At 56.3% G+C, this 20,187-nt stretch overlaps 1 protein-coding gene and 2 long non-coding RNA genes across 4 annotated transcripts; 2 read left to right on the forward strand and 1 right to left on the reverse strand.

Annotated features, from left to right (window-relative positions):
- The first annotated feature begins 964 nt into the window (after positions 1–964).
- On the forward strand, positions 965–6,289 carry Rrp7a (ribosomal RNA processing 7 homolog A). Of its 2 annotated transcripts, XM_005003893.4 has the most exons (8): positions 972–1,086; positions 1,245–1,343; positions 2,130–2,272; positions 3,156–3,281; positions 3,847–3,964; positions 4,273–4,370; positions 4,691–4,889; positions 5,258–6,289. In XM_005003893.4, the coding sequence occupies exons 1-8, from the start codon at positions 1,014–1,016 to the stop codon at positions 5,341–5,343; spliced, it is 942 nt and encodes a 313-aa protein (XP_005003950.1). In that variant the 5' UTR covers positions 972–1,013; the 3' UTR covers positions 5,344–6,289. The 2 variants fall into 2 exon arrangements, with proteins under 2 accessions (XP_003470597.1, XP_005003950.1); XM_003470549.5 differs by lacking the exon at positions 1,245–1,343 and having other exon boundaries at positions 965–1,086.
- LOC106027821 (uncharacterized) lies at positions 5,509–17,521 on the reverse strand. Its single transcript, XR_010045796.1, has 2 exons — positions 15,557–17,521; positions 5,509–13,666 (listed from the first exon to the last, which is right to left on the reverse strand). It is a non-coding gene; the product is annotated as an uncharacterized LOC106027821 (long non-coding RNA).
- LOC111757014 (uncharacterized) lies at positions 17,507–19,361 on the forward strand. Its single transcript, XR_002791396.2, has 2 exons — positions 17,507–17,766; positions 18,878–19,361. It is a non-coding gene; the product is annotated as an uncharacterized LOC111757014 (long non-coding RNA).
- Positions 19,362–20,187: the final 826 nt, after the last annotated feature.

Consider the following 20,187-nt stretch of genomic DNA (forward strand, 5'->3'; position numbering starts at 1 on the left):
CACTGCGTCTCCTGGGCGTGTGAGACCACAGAGTAATGAAACATCCCCTGTGCTGTCTCCAAATACAGCGGAGGCAGTGGTGGGAAAGGGAAAGGGAAAGCCTCTGGCCACAGCGGGCATGCTCACATCCGCCGGAGCCTGAGCAATTGCCCACCTGGAGAGGGAGCTGTGTGATGAGCTACCACCACCCAGTGATTGGCAGAAATGCAATCCATTGTTCACTCTCCCGCCACATCAGAGTTGGGCTCCAACGCTGAGCCTGAGGCATGCTAGGTAAGCATTGTACTCCCAAACTGCACCCCAGCCCCAGTGTCCTCCGCTACCAATGAGTACAAGGACTAGATAATCAGCGGGAATAGAGAACTAACTTACCTCCAGGCCACAGGGTCCCATCTATGCAGAACATGCCCTCATGGGCGCGATGTACATTCTTTTCAAGTGTGCATGGTATACATGCAGACCATCATGTGGGTCATCTAACGAGATCCATCAACTGATCACAGTGGCACGCGCCTGTGATCCCAGCACTTGGGAGGCTGAGGCAGGAGTCTGTCTGAATCGGGGTAAGACTGCACCTTCGCAGTAACAGAGGACACATACACGGTATCTGTTTCTCTTCCCGTGAGAATTTAAACTCTAGAAAGACGACGTGTTTTCGGTTTTGTCTTTTTTTTTTTGGTGCCGGGGATCGAACTCACGACCTCACACTTGCTGGTTTTCTGTGTTTAAGCGCTTAGACAGTGCCTGCAAAAGGAAAGACAAAAGAGAAGAAGACGGATGAGATGAAATAAGGAGAAATGAGAAGATTAGGTTCACATCCTTGAGCCCCCAAAATCACCGCCCACTTTTACTTTGGGCAAGGGAAAGTTGGGTTCCGGGGGCGGGGCAGGGCTGGACCAGCGGGGCAAGCCGAACGGAGGGGCGGGGCCACGCGGCGCCGTCGCTGTAGAAACGCGCACGCGCCCTGCGTCGAACTACATCTCCCAGTGGCCCCCGCGCTTCCGTCCGGTAAGATGGTGGCGCGCGGAAAGAAACGCGCGGCGCGGGACCGGGAAACTCGGATCCCGAGCCCGCCGGGCTACTCAGGTGAGCAGGTCAGGGACTCGAGGCCAGGGACGGTCAGGCTTCTGTAGGAGCTGGTCTGGGGACTGTCTGTGGCTGGATGGGCGCGGGTCCCGTGGACCCTTGGCCCCGGCCGCTCCGGAAGCCGGGGGACTAAAGACCCACGCGGGGTTCCTCTCCAGTCTGTGCGCTCCCTCAGCCGCGCGAGCCTCACCGGGTGCTGGCGTTCCTCGGGAAGACGGTCCCTCGCCGGGCGCGGTGCCACCACCCTGACACTATGCGTGCGTTTTCCATAGTCGATACAAGTGGTTATCATTGTCTAGTTCTTGACGGTATGAGCTTCCTAACCCAGGGGTGGTGGTTCATACCTGTAATACCAGCACTCGGGAGGCCAAGGCAGGAAGATCTTTGCACAGTCAAGGCCAGCCTGCAATACGTAAGACCCTGTCTCATAAAAACAATGTGAGCTTCCTGAATGTGGGGACTGGACCTGTATCCTCAATGTGGGGAAAAAAAGGCCAGGAAACAGCCCCCAGCTTTATAAAGATTAGCATTTATAGAATGTCAACGATTAACCAAAAGGCCCCACCACAGTCTGTGGACCTACAGACTGCTAGGCCTGAGGGATTAGGGTGAAGATCTAGCCCTATCCAGGAAGGGAGAGGGTTCATGGTGCAGAGAGAGCGGCAAGTGGGAAGCTAGCATCGGGGTGGTGAGGATGGTGGTGCCAGGTGGGGTCACATATGGTGTCCCCGGAGGCCAGGGTTCCTGTTCCGGCACCTGTCCCATGAGCCACAGATGGGGTTCCCTCTCACTGTGCCCCATCCATCATAATTACCAGCTGCACGTGTTCTCCCAACAGGCTAGAGGTGTTTGTGGGGCAGAGAATAGATTCTCTATTAGTCACTCTCAAACCTGCACAGGCTTCATTCACCTAGGAAGAGGGCTCAGTGAAGGATGGAGGGAAGGACAGACTGACAGGACGAGGGAGGGACACGGAGTGTGAGTTAGGTGCCGACCTCGGCGCAGGGCGGTCTGAACTCATTACTGCCCCGTCTCCCTTCCAGCCATTCCAATCAAGTTCTCAGAGAAGCAGCAGGCTTCTCATTACCTCTATGCCAGGGAGCACAGAGTTCGCGAAGGCGCCCAGTCCAGCTGGCCTCAGAAGCGCACCCTGTTTGTCCTCAATGTGCCCCCATACTGCTCGGAGGTGAGCGCCCAGCCTCTTGCGGGAGAGGGCTCCCTGGCCCCTATAGCACCTTGGGAGTGACTAGGGATTGCTGATGGAGCCCCAGCGGGCAGTGCCAAGAAGCTATCTCTGTCCCTTGTGGCAGGAAGTTGGCTTTTTTAAAATGGCATTCCAGGACTGGAGATTTAGCTCAGCAGCATAAGCTCCTGCCTTGCAAGCTTGCAGTTGTGAGTTCAATCTCTGGTACAAAAAAAAAAAAAAATTAAAATAATAAAAATGGCATTCCAAAGTGGGTGTGGGTGGCACATGCCTATAATTCCAGTACTCTTGGAGGCTGAGGCAGGAAGATCACAAATTAAGCCTCATGTGGGCAATTTAGCAACTTGGGAAGGCCCTGTCTCAAAATAAGAAAATGAGCAGAAGGGCTGGGGTGGATGTAGCTCAGTGTGAGGGCCTGGGTTTAGCCCTCAGTACCAAAAGACAAAAAGGGGGGCGTTGCTAATGGGGCGCAGCACCTAGAGAGGGAGGGGCTGGGCTATCTGTTCAGCACCTGGCTGCTAACAGCCTGGACATACTGTGTAGTCAGCACCCTGACAGAAGTGCCCCAGTCCCCAGGGGCCCCCTGATGTCCCTCCTAGCAGGGATCGCACTGTCCTCATTCTACCAGTGTAGATCTGACTGTGTTTCTGACTCAGGTTGTAAAACTTCCTTATTTTATAAAATCAGAGTAGCACCAGAACTGTCCCCATCCACCTTAAACCTTGGGCACGGGGGCACCCGTGTCCATGTTGTCCCCGGGGACCCAGTTAGCCCATGTCACAGGCATAGGACTGTCCCAGGCTGGTCCCAGGGAGGTCCCAGGCTGATCCTGCTGTCACTCACTCTGCTCCCCTTGGCTTGGCAGGAGTGTCTGTCACGCCTCCTGTCCCCCTGCGGCCCCATCCAGTCCGTAGAGCTGCAGGAGAAGCCGGACCTTTCGGAGAGCAAGAAGGAGCCGAAGTCCAGGTTTTTCCACCCCAAGCCCATTCCTGTAAGGCCCCCAGTCCGAGTCCCACAGCCTTGGGTACTGGGCGGGCCAGGGTGGTGTCCCAGTATGTGTGGGGACCTCGCTGGCATCAGGGCTTCCCGAGTGGTCCTGGCTGGGCTTGGGTCCCTGTCCCCGGGTCCCTGCTGGACATTTGCTGTGCCCAACATTGAAGCCCAGGCACTATCTCTGCCCCCCCCCCGCCCTGCATGGCCCTGTACCCCTGCCTGCTTCCCACTGATCCCCAGTCCTCAGTCCCCAGTAGCACTGGTCCTCCTGTGTCCCCTGGTCCCATGAGCCCACAGCTCCCCTGGTTCGAATGCCCCTGACCCTCCTGCACCACACCTGGCTGCCAGGTACCTGCCCTGGCCGGGATGAGCACGCTTTTCACCTCATCCCTCCAGAAACACAGGAAGTTTTGAAAGTGACTCCTTCCTGTGGACGTAGGTGGCTTTGATCATCCTTGGTCCTTGGAGCAGCCACCTCCCTTGTCTAGCTCTGTGGTTGGGTGAGGTAGCTGGGGACCCCATGCCAGGCATGGGGGGACACCCACACTGGCTGTGCCCCACAGGGCTTCCGGGTGGCCTACGTAGTGTTCCAGCGGGCCAGAGGAGTGGCCGCCGCCTTGACGCTGAAGGGCCCCCTGCTGGTCTCCACCGAGAGTCACCCCGTGAAAAGCGGCATTCACAGTCAGTACCGCAGGGCCGGGCTGGCACCCCCTCCTGGGATGGGTCAGTGAGGGCAGCTTCCTACGGACATATCTGCGTGGGCTGTGTCCTGCTGTGGGGACCTGGGCAGGCGGGGCCGAGTCTGTCAGCAGCTGGGAAACGCGGTAGGATCTGGCCTGCTGTCCTGGGGACCTTCTGAGCCCCTGCACCCTGGGCCACAAGTCTCTGCTCCCTGTGTCCCGTCCCAAGCTCCTGACCCTGTTGTGTCCCTGGACGCCCAGCCCCACCCCCTGAGTGTCCCCTGGGGCACGTGGCCTTCTTCTTCCCAGAGTGGATCAGTGACTATGCAGATGCCGTGGCCGATCCCGAGGCCCTGAGGGTCGAGGTGGACACGTTCATGGAGGCCTACGACAAGAAGATTGCAGAGGTCGGGGCTCCCAGGGCCACAAAGGGTCACCTGGAAGAGGGACACGGGACTGTGTGGTGGCCGCAGGGCGGGTGGGGCAGGCTGGCCCTATCGCTGGGTGGCATCCGGGCTCCCTTCTGCCTTGGGTGTCGTGGGCCACCTGGCTGGGTGAAGCAGACCAAAGGTCCAAGGGGTGGGAGGGAGGTGGCCTTGGCTCCTCTGCCACCCACTGTGCTTGGCCCAGCTCTGTGTCGTGGGGTGAAGGGGGATAATGGGGGGCAGCGCTCAGGGCAGGACGCAGTACGAGGGCCCCGCCAACCCCAGGACCTTGTCCCCTGCAGGAGGAGGCCAAGGCCAAGGAGGAGGAAGGGGTCCCCGATGAGGAGGGCTGGGTGAAGGTGACACGCCGGGGCCGGCGGCCAGTGCTGCCCCGGACGGAGGCCGCCAGCCTGCGGGTGTTGGAGCGGGAGAGGCGGAAGCGGGCGCGCAAGGAGCTGCTCAACTTCTACGCCTGGCAGCACCGCGAGAGCAAGATGGAGCGTAAGGAGTGGCCAGGGAGGGCGGCGGCCTTCAGGCCTCAGGCACCGGCACTGACACCGGGAGTGCTGGGACCTGCCTCTGAGGTGGGGACTCTGGGCAGCTCCACTGCAGCTTATCTCCGCCCAGGGTCCCTTGGGACCACAGTTCCAAAGGGGTTTGGTGGTACTGGGCCCTCGTCTGGGAGGCGCCAGCACAGTGTCCCCCTCTCTGCCTCTCACTGGCACAGTTTGTTCCCAGACTGCCAGCCCTGTCCTCTGAGCGCCCCATGGTGAAGTTGGTCCCCAGAGCAGGGGAAGCGAAGGGGGCCTGGTGTGCCTGGGAGACCACAGGTGCCACCTGATCCCCGTCCTTTGTCCTCCCATCCCCAGACCTAGCACAGCTGCGCAAGAAATTCGAGGAGGACAAGCAGAGGATCGAGCTGCTGCGGGCCCAGCGCAAGTTCCGGCCCTACTGAGCTGCAGGCTGCGGGGCCACGAGTGGCCTGGGTCCTGGGCCCTCGGGAAGCAGCTGCGACTCCACTGCCTGGAGGGACAGCCACCCTCTTCTCCCCGTCCGTCCCTCCGTGGGGACCCAGTGGCAGGGAACAGCCCGTGGAAGTGAGGGCAGAGACGCTTTGTTCCCTCCAGGTGGCAGCGCAGGGGCTCCAGAAACTCCACAGCCCCTGCCTCCTCCTGCATCCCCAGGCCCAGGCTCTTGCCTCTGTTTCATTTTTGAGGTCCTGGGCCTTGAACCCAGGCTGTTCACACCGAGCTATGTCCTCAGTCTTTTATTTTGAGGCGCTCTTGTTTAGTGTATATGCTGCGGAAGTGAGTACATTTTGAGACACTTTTGCTAAGCTGTCCTTGCTGGGTTTAAATTTGAGATCCTCCTGCCTCAGCTTCCCAGAGCACTGGGCTTATGGATGTGTGCCAGCACTGCCAGCTCTCTGTCCCCTTCTGAAGTCACTGATGTTCACCTCAGAACGTTATGTCCTCCTGGCTCCACCAGCGGATTCTGCTGTCTGTCTGGTCTCAGACCAGTGAGGCCTGACCCCTCCCTGGCCTGGGGCTGGGGGTCCGGGTGGAGGCTGGCAGGTCTGGGTGGTCCTGAGATCCCAGGGCAGAGGACCGGCTACTTCTGCCTGGGGACCCCTGCTGGCTGCACAGGAAGCTGCAGACACCCTTGACCGCTCCTGAGGCCCTGAGAGTCGAGGTAGACACGTTCATGGAGGCCTGCGACAAGAAGATTGATGACACCAGCCACGTGGTGGGATTTGTTGGACATAGTGATGGCCCAGGATGTAATGTTTGCCCACTATGGGGGGTGGTGGTGTCAGCACGAGAGATGTCCCTTGGGGTGACACCAGCAGTGTACAAGTAAACTGGGACCATGAAATAAATGCTAGGGATTCCGGGAGTGCAGGCCGGGCCCAGGTCACTGATGTGGGCAGAAAAATGATGAACTCCAAAAAATTTTAAAAAGCGCTTTATTAGCTGAACTCCACAGAGACACTGTCGCCGATGGCATGTGGGGAAGTGTGGGCCGGAGCTGGGGAAGGGGGGATTGCTGCAGGGAGCTGAGGGGTCAGGGTCTTGGGATCAGTTTGTCCCCATAAAAGGAACCAGGGAGGCGGAACAAGCAGTTACAGGAACCAGAGAGGCAGGGAGGGGTTACATGGTGAGTATGTTACAAGGTTGCACCTTAACTGGGAATTACACAAGCTTTACAGGAAGAGAACAAATAATAAGAACAGCACATTGTGGGTTTTTGAGCTTGTAACATTCCCCATTGCTTTTGGTCACTGAGTCAAATCTGACTCTTGCATAATTATATGTGGGTGCCTGGTTATATCCTTCTTGTCTAAGTATAAACCTTTTAACGGCTTGAAATCAGTCCTGGATGTGATTTAGAAGGCACTTTATAATTCATGGTCTGACGGTTAAAGCAAATAAGAAAACAGTTGGTCCCGTTAGAGCTGAGAGTAGGGTGGTCAGCCCTGGGACAGGACAGTTTTGGACCCAGTTTTGGTCAAGCTGTCATTGTTGCTCGCGTTCATGGAGTCTTTTTCTAAGCTTGTTTGCGCTGTCTCCTGTGACTCCAGAGTGACTGGCATAAAACAGCCAGCCTGTCCTAAGCGACGCATAAGCCACCTTTTGTCTGACAGCAGGTCCAGGCTCCTGTGGTTTGGGAGAACCGTTTCTGCCAGAGATGCGAGGGATTCTTCCAGTTTTTGTACAGAATGTTCTAGTGTTGCCAGGTCTTTGTGTATTAGGTCACTTAGTTCTTGGTAGTTTTGGTCACCAATTATTAAGCTTTAGCTCCCAATGCTGTGGCTCCAGAGAGACCCAGTCCCATCAACACTGGTATTAACACGGGGACTGCTGGAGCTGTCCTAAAGAGGTCGGATTCTAAGTGTCTTCCATTACTGCCAGAACACCAGTAAACTTGGGGAAATACATGTGCAACAATACATGGTTCAGTATGCCTAGTAAATATATCAAGCATGACGCCAGGAGTTAAACCTGAAGCACAAGCAAACCAAGATCTTGTCAGGACTTCCAGGTGTGGACTCCAAGCGTCAGAGACATCAGTTATTACAACAGAGTTAGGACAGAAGTTTGCATGCAGCTGGAGTCGGGGTTATAGGCAGCAGATCAGACACAAGCTCTATTACTTTGAACATTTTCTAAGAAAGATTATGGCTAAGGGCTGGGGATTTAGCTCAGCAGCGTAAGTGCCTGCCTTGCAATACGGTCATGAGTTTGATCCCCGGTACCCATAAAAAAAAGATTATGGCTAGCTAACAAGGCAAGCTGTGTATGACCAGCAAAGAGGATTTTCAAGAGCATTTTGATGATTTGAGGGGCTCTTGGGACTGTCCACTTACTTGTGTGTCCTGGGTATCTGGAGGGAGACCCTTGATGTGTGAGTCATGTATCCAGGTGGGTTTTCCTGCTACTGTGACTGCCGTAGGGGTGCTGAGGACAGTGGTGTCCAGTCTGGTCCAGTGAGGTCCAGTGAGGTCCAGGAGAAGAGTTGCAGGAACAGGGCTTAAGTAGCATTGGATCTCCTGGGCTTGTGGCCGGAGGGGTCTCTGGTGCACGTGGCTTGGCTTGGTGGTCTCGGGAGAGTTGGTGGCTGAAGGTCAGCACAGGCTGAAGAGCCTGCGGGGACTTAAACTGTGGTTAGCGGTCTCTGCCACATGGGTACTAGCAAGGTGGGGACGAGGGGTGTGGTCTCCCACAGACTGCCGCAGAAGGGGTTATTCCATTTATACGCGGAGGACAACATGCACACAGGAGGGCAAAAGGGAGGAAAGCACCCAGTTTTCAGCAGACTCTAAAACCAGTTTACTAAGCGTCTCTTAAAGTCCATTCACCCTTTCAAGTTGACCTGGACTGTGGATGGCAGGCGCAGTGAAATTTCCAGTCAATCTGTAATAACTGAGCAGCTTTTCTAGTGATGGGAGCTATGAAAGCTGAGCCATTGTCCGACCCTGTAGATAAGGGAAGGCCGGATCTAGGAATTATTTCACATAAAAGCTTTTTGACAACAGTCAAGGCTGATTGGGTCTTCGTCAGGTATCCCTCAGCCCATCCGGGGAAAGTGTCCCCCAGAACCAGCAAATACGTCCATGTAGTCCTGGTTTCCCATGCCCATGAAATCAATTTCCTGGCGTTCTGGAAAAGTTCCTTAGTATCGAGTTCCCTGTGAGACAGTGGTGACTTTGGTATTCACATACAAACATTGTGGGCAAAGATTTTGGATTTTTGAGCTTATAACAGTCACATCTCCAGCCCCGCCCCACCCCCACTCGGGCCCAGGACGTGGTGGGCAGGGGCAGCTTCTATGAGCCCATGTTAGTTTTGCCCCCCTGGGAAACGGATCCCCGAGGCCCACTGGCTGGTGGGTCATCTCCCTGCCTGGCAGGATCTTACAGGTGACCCCTTCCTGTCCAATTTGATGGCCCCCCTTCCTGTCCAATTTGATGGCCAGGACACAGGCCTGCAGCGAACTGCTTCCTGCTGAGGAAATCTAAGCAGAGCTCAGGCTGCAGACACAGAACCAAGGTGATGCCAGCCCAGCCTGTGCGCCACCTCCTGAGGCCTCTCCATGCCTCATGGCCAGGGACTCTGGTCTGTTCCAGGAGAAGACACTGGCTTGGACTGCAGGCTGGTGAGCCCTCTGCTGGCTACCGCCACAGGGTAAGGACACCGGCCACCTGAAGCCACCCAGAAGCGCTTTACTAGGAAAAGTGGTACAGCTGACTTGATTCAACCAGAGACCTTCACACTGGGCTGTGCCACCAGGGTTTGTTTCGTTTTGACTTTCAGATGGCCTTGCTAAGTTGCCCGGCCAGTGCTTGAATTTATGATTTTCCTGCCTCAGTCTTCCAGGCCACTGGGATTACAAGTGGGTGCCACAGCCTGGCTTGTTCATTACGTCTTAAAGTGCACACATGATGAACACATGGGCTTAAAGACAGAAGAATACTACTGTCGGGCTGCCTGGCAGAGGCTTCCCCAGTAGGTGTCTGTCGTCAGCACGGCAAAAGAAAAAAATTGAAATTGTTAATTTAACTTCACCTGTCTTCTTGTTGTTGCTTTGTTTGTGGAGATGGTTCGGTTTTGTAGCCCTGGCTGGCCTTGCGGCGATCCTGATCCTCCTGCGCAGCCTCCTGGGTGCTAACATTCCAGGTGTGCGGCTCCCTCCCCGGCCTGGGCGCTTGCTGAAGTAGCTGTGGTATAAGCAGAGTCCAGCTCACAAGGCCTTTCACACGTGGCCTTGGGGTGCGACCTTGATTCCTGGCCACTGAGTTGCCCCCGACGTTCCTCTTCAAGGAGGAGATCTGTCCTGATCTCCAGTCCCCTGGCGGGTTGTGCCTCTTGAGGGGCACACCTCGAGCCCTGTTTGTTGCTGGCTTCTCTGCACAGATGCACCTGTGTGAGCTTGGCATCGGGGCCTTTTATATAAGCATAACTGGCAGCCCCAAAGCAGGAGTCAGAAGAAAACACAGGAAAACCAGTGTGTCAGACGTGGCAGCAACGTTGGAGACCTGACTCCAAAGCCACAGAGACAGCAAGGGCCGAAGTGCAGACATGGTGGACTCTGTGAAATAAAGTGTACTCGGGAGGCTGAGGCAGGAGGATCGCAACTTACACCCTTCTTAAAAAAATAAAAAGGGCTGGGGATGTACCCCATTGCTCCCTGAATTCAGTCCCCAGTACTGCAAAAATTAATCAGGACTGAGGTTGCAGCCAGAGGACACAGTGCAAATCAAGCACACATGAGCTCTGGGTTTGCATCTCATACCACAAAACTGCCACCATCAATAAGTCAGGCCATTATACAGAAAAATGAATTTGAAGTGAAGCTGGGGCATGGGCAGCACCCCAGGGGCCACCCTCAGCCCTAAAACAAGCTGCAGAGCATTAAGAGCATGACAGCAATGTCAGGAAACCAAAAAGAGGCTGCTGAGTAGGGGGATAAGTGGGGGCCATGTGTGGGGGCTCACGCCTGTAATCCCAGCACTGTGGGAGGCTGAGGCAGGAGGATCACTATGAGTTTGAGCTACAAAGTTTGTAGCCTGCCTGGGCTACAAAGTGAACCCAAGGCCAGCCTGAACTGCAGAAAGACCCTGTCTCAAAAGGACAAAAAAAAAAAAAAAAAAAGAGCTGGGATTTAGCTGGGTGGCACAAGCACCTGCCTAGCAAGTGCAAGGTAGTGAATTCAGTCCCCAGAACAAAAAAAAGAAAAACGGCTTGGGCGGGAGCTGACCGGTGAGTGCTCCCTGCTAGCCTGGGTCCATCCCCAGAGAGGGGCCAGGTGTGGGGTTCAGCACTCCCCAGGCCACACGCCGGTCCCTGGTCAGCACCAGACCTGAGGGGGACAGGGCGTGATGGCGTGATGACAGGTGCCACCTGTCTGGAGGGGACTCCAGCCTTTGTGCCCTGGGGCTCGTTTCTCAGGTCCTCAGCCAGCCCGCACGCCCACCTTGGGACTCTGCCCATAGGCCACGGCCCATGCAGCCGGGCTGAGCAAAGTCTGATGACATTACAGAGCCTTCATCTCCGACAAACAGAAAATGGCCACTCGGGTTCCTCCGTTTTTCTTTTTTTTCATTGCCAGGGGTGATGGGGAACAGGGTCCCTGCCCTCAGCTGCATCCCCCCACCCCATCACTTTAATTTTCTTTCTTCCTTTTTTGTTTTAATCGGTACTGGGGATTGAACTCATGACCACCCGCTTGCAAGGCAGGCACTTAAGCCTCTGAGCTAAATCCCCAGCCCCCACTTTAATTTTCTGTTTCAGGTTGGATGGGGACAGAACCTTGCAGGCTGGGATTCCCGGCGAGCCTTGCTGAGTGACACCTGGGTCCCACAGGACCACAGCCACCACTGCGGTGGAGGCCTGGTCCCTCCTCCTGGTTCATTGCCTCCTCGGTCACACTGTCCCACACTGTGGTCACCCACGCCATGACCGCAGCCTGATCGGCCTCCCAGGACCAGCTGGGAATGTGTCTGGTCCAGTGCAGGCCGAGTCCTCTCTGAGGCCCGGGGCTTGGCCATCCATGGGGTTTTTCAGACAGGGTCTCGCCACAAAGTCTACACTAGCCTCGAACCCACTGTGTAGCCCAGGCTGACTTCCAATTCATGACGATCCTCCTGCCTCAGCCTCCCGAGGGCTGAGATTACAGGCATGTGTCACCATGCCCAGCTGCCTCCAGCTTTTTTTTTTTTTTTTTTGTCTTTTTTTTTATCAGTACCAGGGGTCGAACTCACAACTGCCTGCTTGCAAGGCAGGCGCTTATGGCACTGAGCTAAATCCCCAGCCCCAAGCTGCCTCCAGCTTTGATGTCACCTCCGGAGAGCTGCTTCCTTCACCCTAATTGGAGCAGGGGCCCCAAGGTCCTCTGCAGGACACCCTGCCCTCTGCCCCGGTCTACCTGGCCTGTTCTTCCTGCTGTCAAGCAGTGTCCTGGAACGGTGCCACCAGAAGTCTTGGCCCTGCGGGCAGAGGGCCACCCCAAAGCCACGGTGCCCCAACTCCACTTCTCCCTCCTGTAGCCTCCTCAAAGTCACCTGGTCCCCTAGGATGACCTTGCAGTGTCCCTGCAGGCTGAACATGGCCAGGAGGCTGAACATGGCCATGACAGCCACCAACTTCAGTCTCAAGACACCTGGCCAAGCTTCCCACAGAGGGCAGCTGTCCAAGACATGGAGTCACTGTGCGATCCCGCTTGAGTCCTGGGACTGCCAGCCTCAGTTTCTCCTCTCAGCAGCACCAAGCACCAGGGCTGGTCCTGCAGGTCCTTGATAGCATCCCCAGGGGAGAGAGAGGCGACCCCACCTGTCCCAGCCACAGACCACATCCTGTACCTCCGGCCACCCGCATGGCCCCTCTCTGCAGGAGATGCTGCCCACACATGAAACCTGGGGGACACAGAGGGACTCCGGAATTAGACCAAAAGGAGGGGAGGGCACTGGTGAAGAACACCATGTCCTGCGGAGGTGGTGGCATGTTTACAGCAGTGGCTTGTGTGTGACTGTCCATATGTATGAGTTCCTACCTTTTTATTTTTGAGACAGGGCCTCACTACCCTGTTCAGGCTGCTCCGGAACTCACTATGGAGCCCAGGTTGGACCTGAACTTGAGCCAGTCCTCCTGCCTCAGCCTCATGAGTGCTGGGGTTACAGGCCTGTACCCCCTCGCCCAGCTCCTCATTTTTTAAAATGTCTGAGGTGTTGGGAATTGAACCTGAGAAGTGCCAGGCTATCTCCCCAGACACCTCGTCCCCCAGCTTGATTCTTTACTTATTTATTTATATTTTTATTGATACCGGGAATCAAATTTATGACCACACGCTTGCAAGGTAGGCACTTATGCAGCAGAGCTAAATCCCCAGCCCCCTCTTTATTTTTGAGATAAGTTCCTCCTCAATTCCCCAAACTGGGCTTGAATTTTTGATCCTCCTGCCTCTGCTCCTCAGTAGCTAGGATTAGAGCCCATACGGTGCCTGCTGAGTTTCCCTTTCTATAGATAATAAATACGTGGGGAGTCCTGTTCTGGGCACACTGCCAGCCCCAGGAGGTACAAATGTAACCAAGGCGGCCCCCATTCCACCCACTGAGAGTGTGTGCGCTCCGGGCCCCTCGGAGTCCTAGGACAGCGGTGGCCGGCAAGAGGCAGGGGTCAGGGGTTAGGGGTCAAGGGGCTTGCCCCAGAGGGAGTCTAGGAAGGAGCGACCCCTCCTCGTGCCCCATACGCACCCCTGCAGCATGTCCTTAAGGCTGACCACAGTCGGGGGCATTACCGAGGCCTCCACACGCAGCACATGCTCAGTGGCACAGCGCCTGTGCCACAGTTTTTCAGCCCCTGGGGGGGAGGCAGTGCATCGGGGCTGGTGGGCGGGGTGGCAGCAGGAGGGGGGGGGCTCGGCGCCCCGGGGGTGGGTGCGTGATGCTGAGTTCCATACCGAGTCTTTTTTTTTTTTTTTTTTTGTCATTTTCGTTTTTATCGGTACCAGGGATTGAACTCACGACTGCCTGCTTGCAAGGCAGGCGCTTATGCCACTGAGCTAAACCCCCAGCCCCTCCATACCGAGTCTTGAGTAGTCGCGCATGGTCCCTGCCTGCAGCAGGGACTGCAGATGGGGGGGGGGGCACCCGGTGGGGTCCCTGTTCACTGCAAGGTGCCACATTGAGAGTCGATAAGGACAGCAAGGTGGCAGGAGGTGAGTTCCACTCCATGAGAAGGTCCTGCCCACGAGGGTGACACGTCCACCCGGGGTCCTCGAGACTGGGAAGGGGAGAAAAAGGGGTGGGGCAGTCAGTAGGGAATGCAGGAGCAGGGAGGGGCCATGTAGTGTTTTAATGAGCACCTACTATGTGCAGATCCTGGGCACCTGGCAGAGCTGCCTACTATGTGCAGAATCTAGGCAGAGCTGGGCTCATGCCTGTCATCACAGCACTTGGGGAAGACGAGGCCGGAGGATCCAAAATTGGACCCAGCCTGGGATGCCTAAGGACACTGTCTCCAAATTTTAAAAAGTAGCTGGGGATGCAGCTCAGCCCGAAGACTCAGGATTCAATCTCTAGAACCAGAGGAAGGAAAAATGTTTTTCTTTTTATTTTTTTTCTTTTCATTACTGGGGACTGAACTCATGACCATGTGCTTGCAAGGCAGGCGCTTATGCTGCTGAGCTAAATCCCCAGCCCCAAAAATGTTTTTCTTACAAACAGGAGAACTGAAAGCGAGGAGATGTCCCCAGGAGTAGGGTGACTGGGGGCCTCTGAGGGCCCCGGTGCAACCTCCTCATTTTACAATGAGGAAACTGAGGCCCAGAGAGGCTCACTGACCCTGGGATCCCACAGCAGGTCAGTGAGAGCCAGGCCTCCTGTGCAGGGATGGAACTGATTGTTCCTCGGTGGTGGCCGGAGGGAAGAGAACAAAGGGGTCAGGGCTGTGGGTACCCAGATCCCCTGGGACCAGGGGCTCCCCGAGACAGCCTGCACAAAGCCCCTTCTTACATTGTCCTCCAGGAAGAGTGGTACAGAGTTCAGCAAGAAGAGTTTATCCGCCATCTCGGGGAAGATGCAGGAGGAGTGGGGAGTGACTGGAAGTCGGGGACTGAGCCTCCCTGGGGATCCTGGGGTGGCTGAAACACCTCCCTCTTCCCCGTGGCTCTGGGGACAAAGCCTGTGGTTCTCACACTGAGCTACATCCGCAGCATCACCACCCCGTCCTTTCTTCAAGACAGGGTCTCCTTAACTCTCTAAATGTCTCAGGCTGACCTTGAACTTGTGATCTTCCTGCCTCAGCCTCCCAGAGAGCTTGGATGAGAGGCGTGCACTACCTCTGCTGGTTTTCTGAAACATCTTTTGGGCTGGAGGCTGGAGGCTGGTATAGAGCAAGAAGCCAGAGGAGAATCTCTGACCCCTTCCTGGCATCTGCCCTGGTCTCTGGTGTGCACCCAGCATCCAGTCCCAGACCCTGGCGACAGAGGACATAAGGACTCCAGGGCCTTTATGACTCTGAACCCTACTGGGAAAGTGCACTTCCTTGAGATGACAGTCGTGACTGATCTGGACCTGCCGCCAGCCTTAGCTCTGGAGGGGCTCTTGCTGTCCCAGGTGACTTCCGGTCCTCCTCCTGCCCCTGCCCCAGGGTCCTCCAGGACACGGTAACAGAGCCATCTACTCACCATGCCACCTACAAAGCCACCTGGGGAGAAGACAGCAGTTGCCCAACATTCCCTTGCCCTCCTAGCCCCTAGTAGGCCGTTCATCAGACTGGAAACTCTGTTGGTGATATGGTCCCAGGCTACCAACTCCTCTCCTTCCCTCAAAGCCCCACTTTGGGAGACCCCTCAGGTCCTGGCCAAAGCAAACTCACCAAAACTGTGGCCCATGAGGGAAAAATGATCCCATTTCAAGGCTGAAAAACGTAAGGAGTCAGAAAGTGGTCCAACCCCCCCCCCCCTGCCTCCTGCAGTCCCTGGTATGGGCAATTTCCCCTCTGGTACCTAGGCACCCCATCCACTAGAGCTGATAGTAGCCCCAGCCCACTGCAGGGGGTCCCTAGCAGGGGAAGCAGACAGCCCAAGATTACCCACTCCTAGGCTGGCAATGCTTCTTGGGTGCCAGAGCTACCCTGGTGACGAGGGGTCTCCGAGGGTCCCGGGCTCACCTGCTGTGACTCTGTGGGCCTCACTCACGAAGTTCTGGTGGTGAAACGGGAAGCCAGGGCTATAGCGGGTTGACAGACCGTGACCCAAGAAATCCGGGGCAACATAGTGGAGATCTAGATGAAGAGGCAGGGTCAGAGGGGGGTCCACACCAGCCACCCCCTGCCCTGGTCCCCTAGTCCCTGCCCCACCTTGTGGGAGGAAGGGAATGAGCCTATCAAAGGAGTTGGCATTGTCCAGCCAGCTGTGCAAGCAGGGGACCGGGTGGCCCTCCGTGGAGCCCAGGCTTTGGCGGGGACGTGGCCCCAGCTAGGGTCGGCTGGGACAGCAGACCTGAAAGATCTGGGCCCCGAACCAGGTGAGAGACAGCCCGACCTGCTTGCAGTCACCCAGGGAGACACCTGGGTCCCCGCATGGGGAAAACCTTGTTTGGCTTCGCAGGATGCAAGAAAGCAGAACTAGAAAGAGTGGGCTTGATGGGGACCAGCCTCGATGCTGTCACTTGTCTGTGTGATTTGGGGCTCACTCCTGAAACCCTGGAGTCCCGCTTTCCTTTTCTGTAAAACTGGAATGAACAGTGTGGTCTCCCCTTAACTGCAGGATTCCCCAGGGGCCAGGCATGGCATCACACGCCTGTAATTCCACCACCTGGGAGGCTGAGGCAGGAGGGTCACAGTGGACTCAGAGGACCTGAACTACATAAAAACCCCGTCCCAGCAAAGGCACAACCAAAGGCAAAACAAAACAAAAAGTTCGGAGAGTGCTGGGCCTTCGGCAGTACAAACTCTTTCCTACGCATGCTTATGATGAAGTTTATTTTAGATATTAGGTGCAGTAAAGGTCTGACAACAGTCATGATGAAATTATAACAATATCCCACGAGAAGAGCTGTGTAAATGCCGTGTCTCTCAAAGTATCTGATGAGAGACACCGGCTGGGTTCCTGGAGGCCTCACCGCACTGCTCCAGTGGGAGGATTCTTTTTTTTTGGTACCAGCGATCGAACTCACGACCTTGTCCTTGCCAGGCAGGCGCTTATGCCACTGAGCTAAACCCCCGGTCCAATGGGTGATTTGAAACCAGATTTTCTGTTGAATATTTTTGAACCTCCAATACTTGAAGCCTTAGACATAAAATTGTGCGGGTTAGAGGAAATCCCTGCTGGGTGTGGTGGCTCATGTCTGTAACCTCAGCATTTGGGAGGCTGACGCAGGTGGCCTGGGCTCCATAGTAAGTCAAGGCCAGCCAGGACTACGGAGCAAGACCCTATCTCAAAAAAAAAAAAAAAAAAAAAAAAAAGCAACTCCTGCAGCCACATTTTCCAAGTCCTTACTGCCGGCAAGTGGGGTGCTGAGCCCTTCACACGTGCCAGCTCCCTGTGTGCCCCCGTCTTCTTTCAGAGTAGAAACCGGAAATAGAACGAGCCACAGCACACGCCTAAGGTCACGCAGGGGACTGCGGAAGAGGGAGGATTTAGGGGAGACAGCAGGACACCAGGACCCCAGAGCTAGCGCCTGGCTCCGGGTCGGCCCGGCCCGCGCTGCCCCTCCCCCGCGGCGGGACCGGTGCGCCCCCAGGCGGCAGCGCGCGCCCCTCTAGTGGGGCCTCCCCGCCCCGACTCAGAGCAGCCACAGGCAGCAGCGCCGAGATCCGGGGGACCCCACTCTCAGCCAGTCCGGCTCTGTACGCTCCGCCCTCAGGAGACCGAACAGCTGCGACACCTAGGCGGGCGGCGCGGTCAGTGTCGCCTCCTCTCTACCTCCCGGTCCCTCGCAGGCCGCAGTAGGTGGCAGGCGCGCGAGTGCTCGCGCCTGGGCTCCCCTAGTCCCGCTGCAGTCTCGAGGGCACTGGCGGGGCGTGTTCACCCATCGCCGAGGTCCGCAGGGTGCAGCTGTCACTCCTTCCGGGGGCGTCACCACAGCCGAGCGGGCCGGAGCGCCAGCCCTCAGGACTTTCCCGCAGGCCCCGCCCCATACAGGCCCCGCCCCATACAGGCCCCGCCCACCCGCCCCAGGCTCCGCCCCGCCCCCAGGGCTTTACTGCAGGCCCCGCCCCACCGCCAGGCCCCGCCCCCGCGGTGGCCTCTTGCGGTTCCACTGGGGATCCTGGGTCAGTGGCCCAACACCTTTCAAACTCCAGTCTACACCGGTGGCGGCTACTGGAGAAGCTGATCTGCGATGCGGGAGGCAGGAGGAGCACCGGAGCCCAGCAAGGTCTGGGGCCCCACAGCAAGAAGCGCTCTTGGGGGAAGTGACGGTTCAGTGTCCCCCAGCGGGGCCGACTTGCGTCCCCTAGTTGTCCGACCCGTGTCCCGGAGTCTTCAGTGGCACCGAGCACAAAGCAGCCTTAACACCCTATGAGTGTGGGGATGAGTGTAGAGATGGGGGCTGGGGGGAGAGGGTCTGCAAAGGATCAGGAGCTCCAAGTCACGAAAGAGGTGTTTGGGGACTCCACCCTGGAGACAGGGAAGACCACAGGCTGCAGAAGTCTCAGGGTGTCAGGGGTGACCTCCATGAGGGAGAGGTGTCAGTGGCTGGGAAATGTGGGCGGCAGGGGGCGAGGGCTAGGAGTGGGGCGGCACCAGGTCTTTAGCCCTCTGCTGGGAGGACCTGGGCTCCGACCCTGCTCTGAGTGGTAGGGAGGGGCTGCCTGTTAACCCGGGTAACACTGACTTACCTTAGACCTGGATTCTTAAGGAATTATGCAGCCTGTCACAGAGCCTCAGGTGACAGGGCACTGGCTCAGCATGCCTGCTGGGATGCCCTGAGGACCTGCTGCCCCTTCTTGAGGCCACCCTTGTGCCTGGCTCCAGCCTGGCCCCTGGGCACCTGCAGCAGCCTGGACTTCAGACTCCCTTGGCCTAAGGATGTCATCAGCCCCTCCTCTGTCCCCAGGCTCATGACCACCATCCACCTGCACCCTGACCTCACCCTTAAATCCCTACCCCAACGCTGTGCATCTCTCTTCCTGCCTGCCTCTCCTCCTTTTCCTGTGACCCTTGGATTGGAAGACAAGAAATATCATTTCCTGCAGTGTCTGCCATGGCACCCCCACTTACCCCCCACAGTCCCCAACCCCAACAGCTCTGAGGTCTGATGGGAAACTGGGGCGCTCCTGTAACCTGATTCTCTGCATCTGGTGTCATAGGCCACTGGGTCTCTCGGGCTGTACTTCAGCCCCACAAACCTGGGACCCTTTTTCCCAGAGGTCTTTGCACGCAGTAGGGGTCCCCCCAATGCCTGCTGATTGGTTGAATTGGCTGATTACTGCTAAGCGCTGTGGTCTTAGCTCTTACCCCTTGTTTATGTTCCTCGATTAAAATAGGAGCCACATCCAGGAGATGGGAGGTGTCAACATGAGCTCACATGGCCAGCTGTGAGGGACAGAGATGTCCCCAGGAGTCCCCTCTTCATCAGCCGAGGAAAACCCCTCTGTGAAATAAACACCAAAAGCAGCATGGGCTCCAGGATTGGATCCTGGGACAGAAAAAGAACGCAGCGGCGAAACTGGGGACTCTAAATAAAGTCTGGCGTCTAGCGAGGGACCGCACTGATTTCCAGCTCTTCTCCAAGGTCCGCAGGATGCTGACGCGGGAAATCCGATGGAGGGCAGCGAGGAAATCGTGGGCCGCCGGTGCAGTCTGTAAATCTAAAATTACTGCCAAGCAAAGAGTTTATTTTTGTAAATAACCCAGATGGGAACATTTGATTTCATGGTTTGGATTTTAATTACGTACATGAGGGGCTTTGTTGTGTCCCCACCTGCTATATCTTAAAACGTTAAAAATTTCCCAGTGTATATAGTGAAAGCTTTAAATTTCTCTTCTTTTTCTTCCCCCAACCCCGTCCTTTTGAGCCAGGGTCTCGCTATGCAGTTCAGGCTGGCTTTGAACTCACTGTGTAGCCCAGGCTGGTTCTGAACTACCAGTGATCCTCCTGCCTCAGCCTCCCAAGGGCTGCAATGACAGGCGTGCGCCACCACATCCAGCACAAATATTTTAAATTTCTAAAAAAGGCCATGGATTTAGCTCAGCGACATAAGTGCCTACCTGGCGAGCATGAGGTCATGAATTTGATCCCAGGTACCAAAAATAAATAAATAAAATTTCCAAAACACCCCACTTTAGCCATATCCTATATATGTATTTCTATTCTCATTAATTGTGCATAGTTTTTTTTTTTTTTTTTGAACTGCACATAGTGTGTTGTTGTTTGTTTTGAGATAATGCCTCACTATGCAGTTCAGGCTGGCTTTGAACTTGTGGTGCTGTCTCCTGTCTCAGCCTCCTGAGGACTGGCATTCCAGGCGTACCACCATGCCCGCCCATCTTGCTTTTGTCGTTGTGTTTCAGGGCCGGGAGTAGAACACACAGGGCCATCCATGTGCGAGGCCGACGGTTTGCCGTGGAGCACACCTGAGCTCTTTCTGCCTCTGTTTTGAGACAGGGTCTTGCTAATTGTCCAGGCTGCCTTGGCCTCCCAGGTAGCGTGTCTTAGTCACCTTGTTGTTGCTCAGCACCCACAAGCTGAGGCAGGAGAGGTTTATTCTGGCTCACGGTTTGAGGAGGTCCGGCCCCTAGTCGGCTGGCACCAAGGCAGGGCGGTGGGGCGGAGGAGAAGCAGTCCATGGCAGCA

This window comes from Cavia porcellus, unplaced genomic scaffold (assembly GCF_034190915.1).
Source record: "Cavia porcellus strain 051 isolate PalLab524CR breed Dunkin Hartley unplaced genomic scaffold, mCavPor4.1 scaffold_40, whole genome shotgun sequence".
In the NCBI taxonomy this organism is placed as follows: Eukaryota; Metazoa; Chordata; class Mammalia; order Rodentia; family Caviidae; genus Cavia; species Cavia porcellus.

Bases quoted from the DNA above. Each gene is read 5' to 3' on its own strand.
- Rrp7a (XM_005003893.4), top strand. From the start codon at position 1,014: ATGGTGGCGCGCGGAAAGAAACGCGCGGCGCGGGACCGGGAAACTCGG. The intron at 3,282-3,846 runs GTAAGGCCCCCA...TGTGCCCCACAG, and splicing joins TCCACCCCAAGCCCATTCCT to GGCTTCCGGGTGGCCTACGT. The intron at 3,965-4,272 runs GTCAGTACCGCA...TCTTCTTCCCAG, and splicing joins CGTGAAAAGCGGCATTCACA to AGTGGATCAGTGACTATGCA.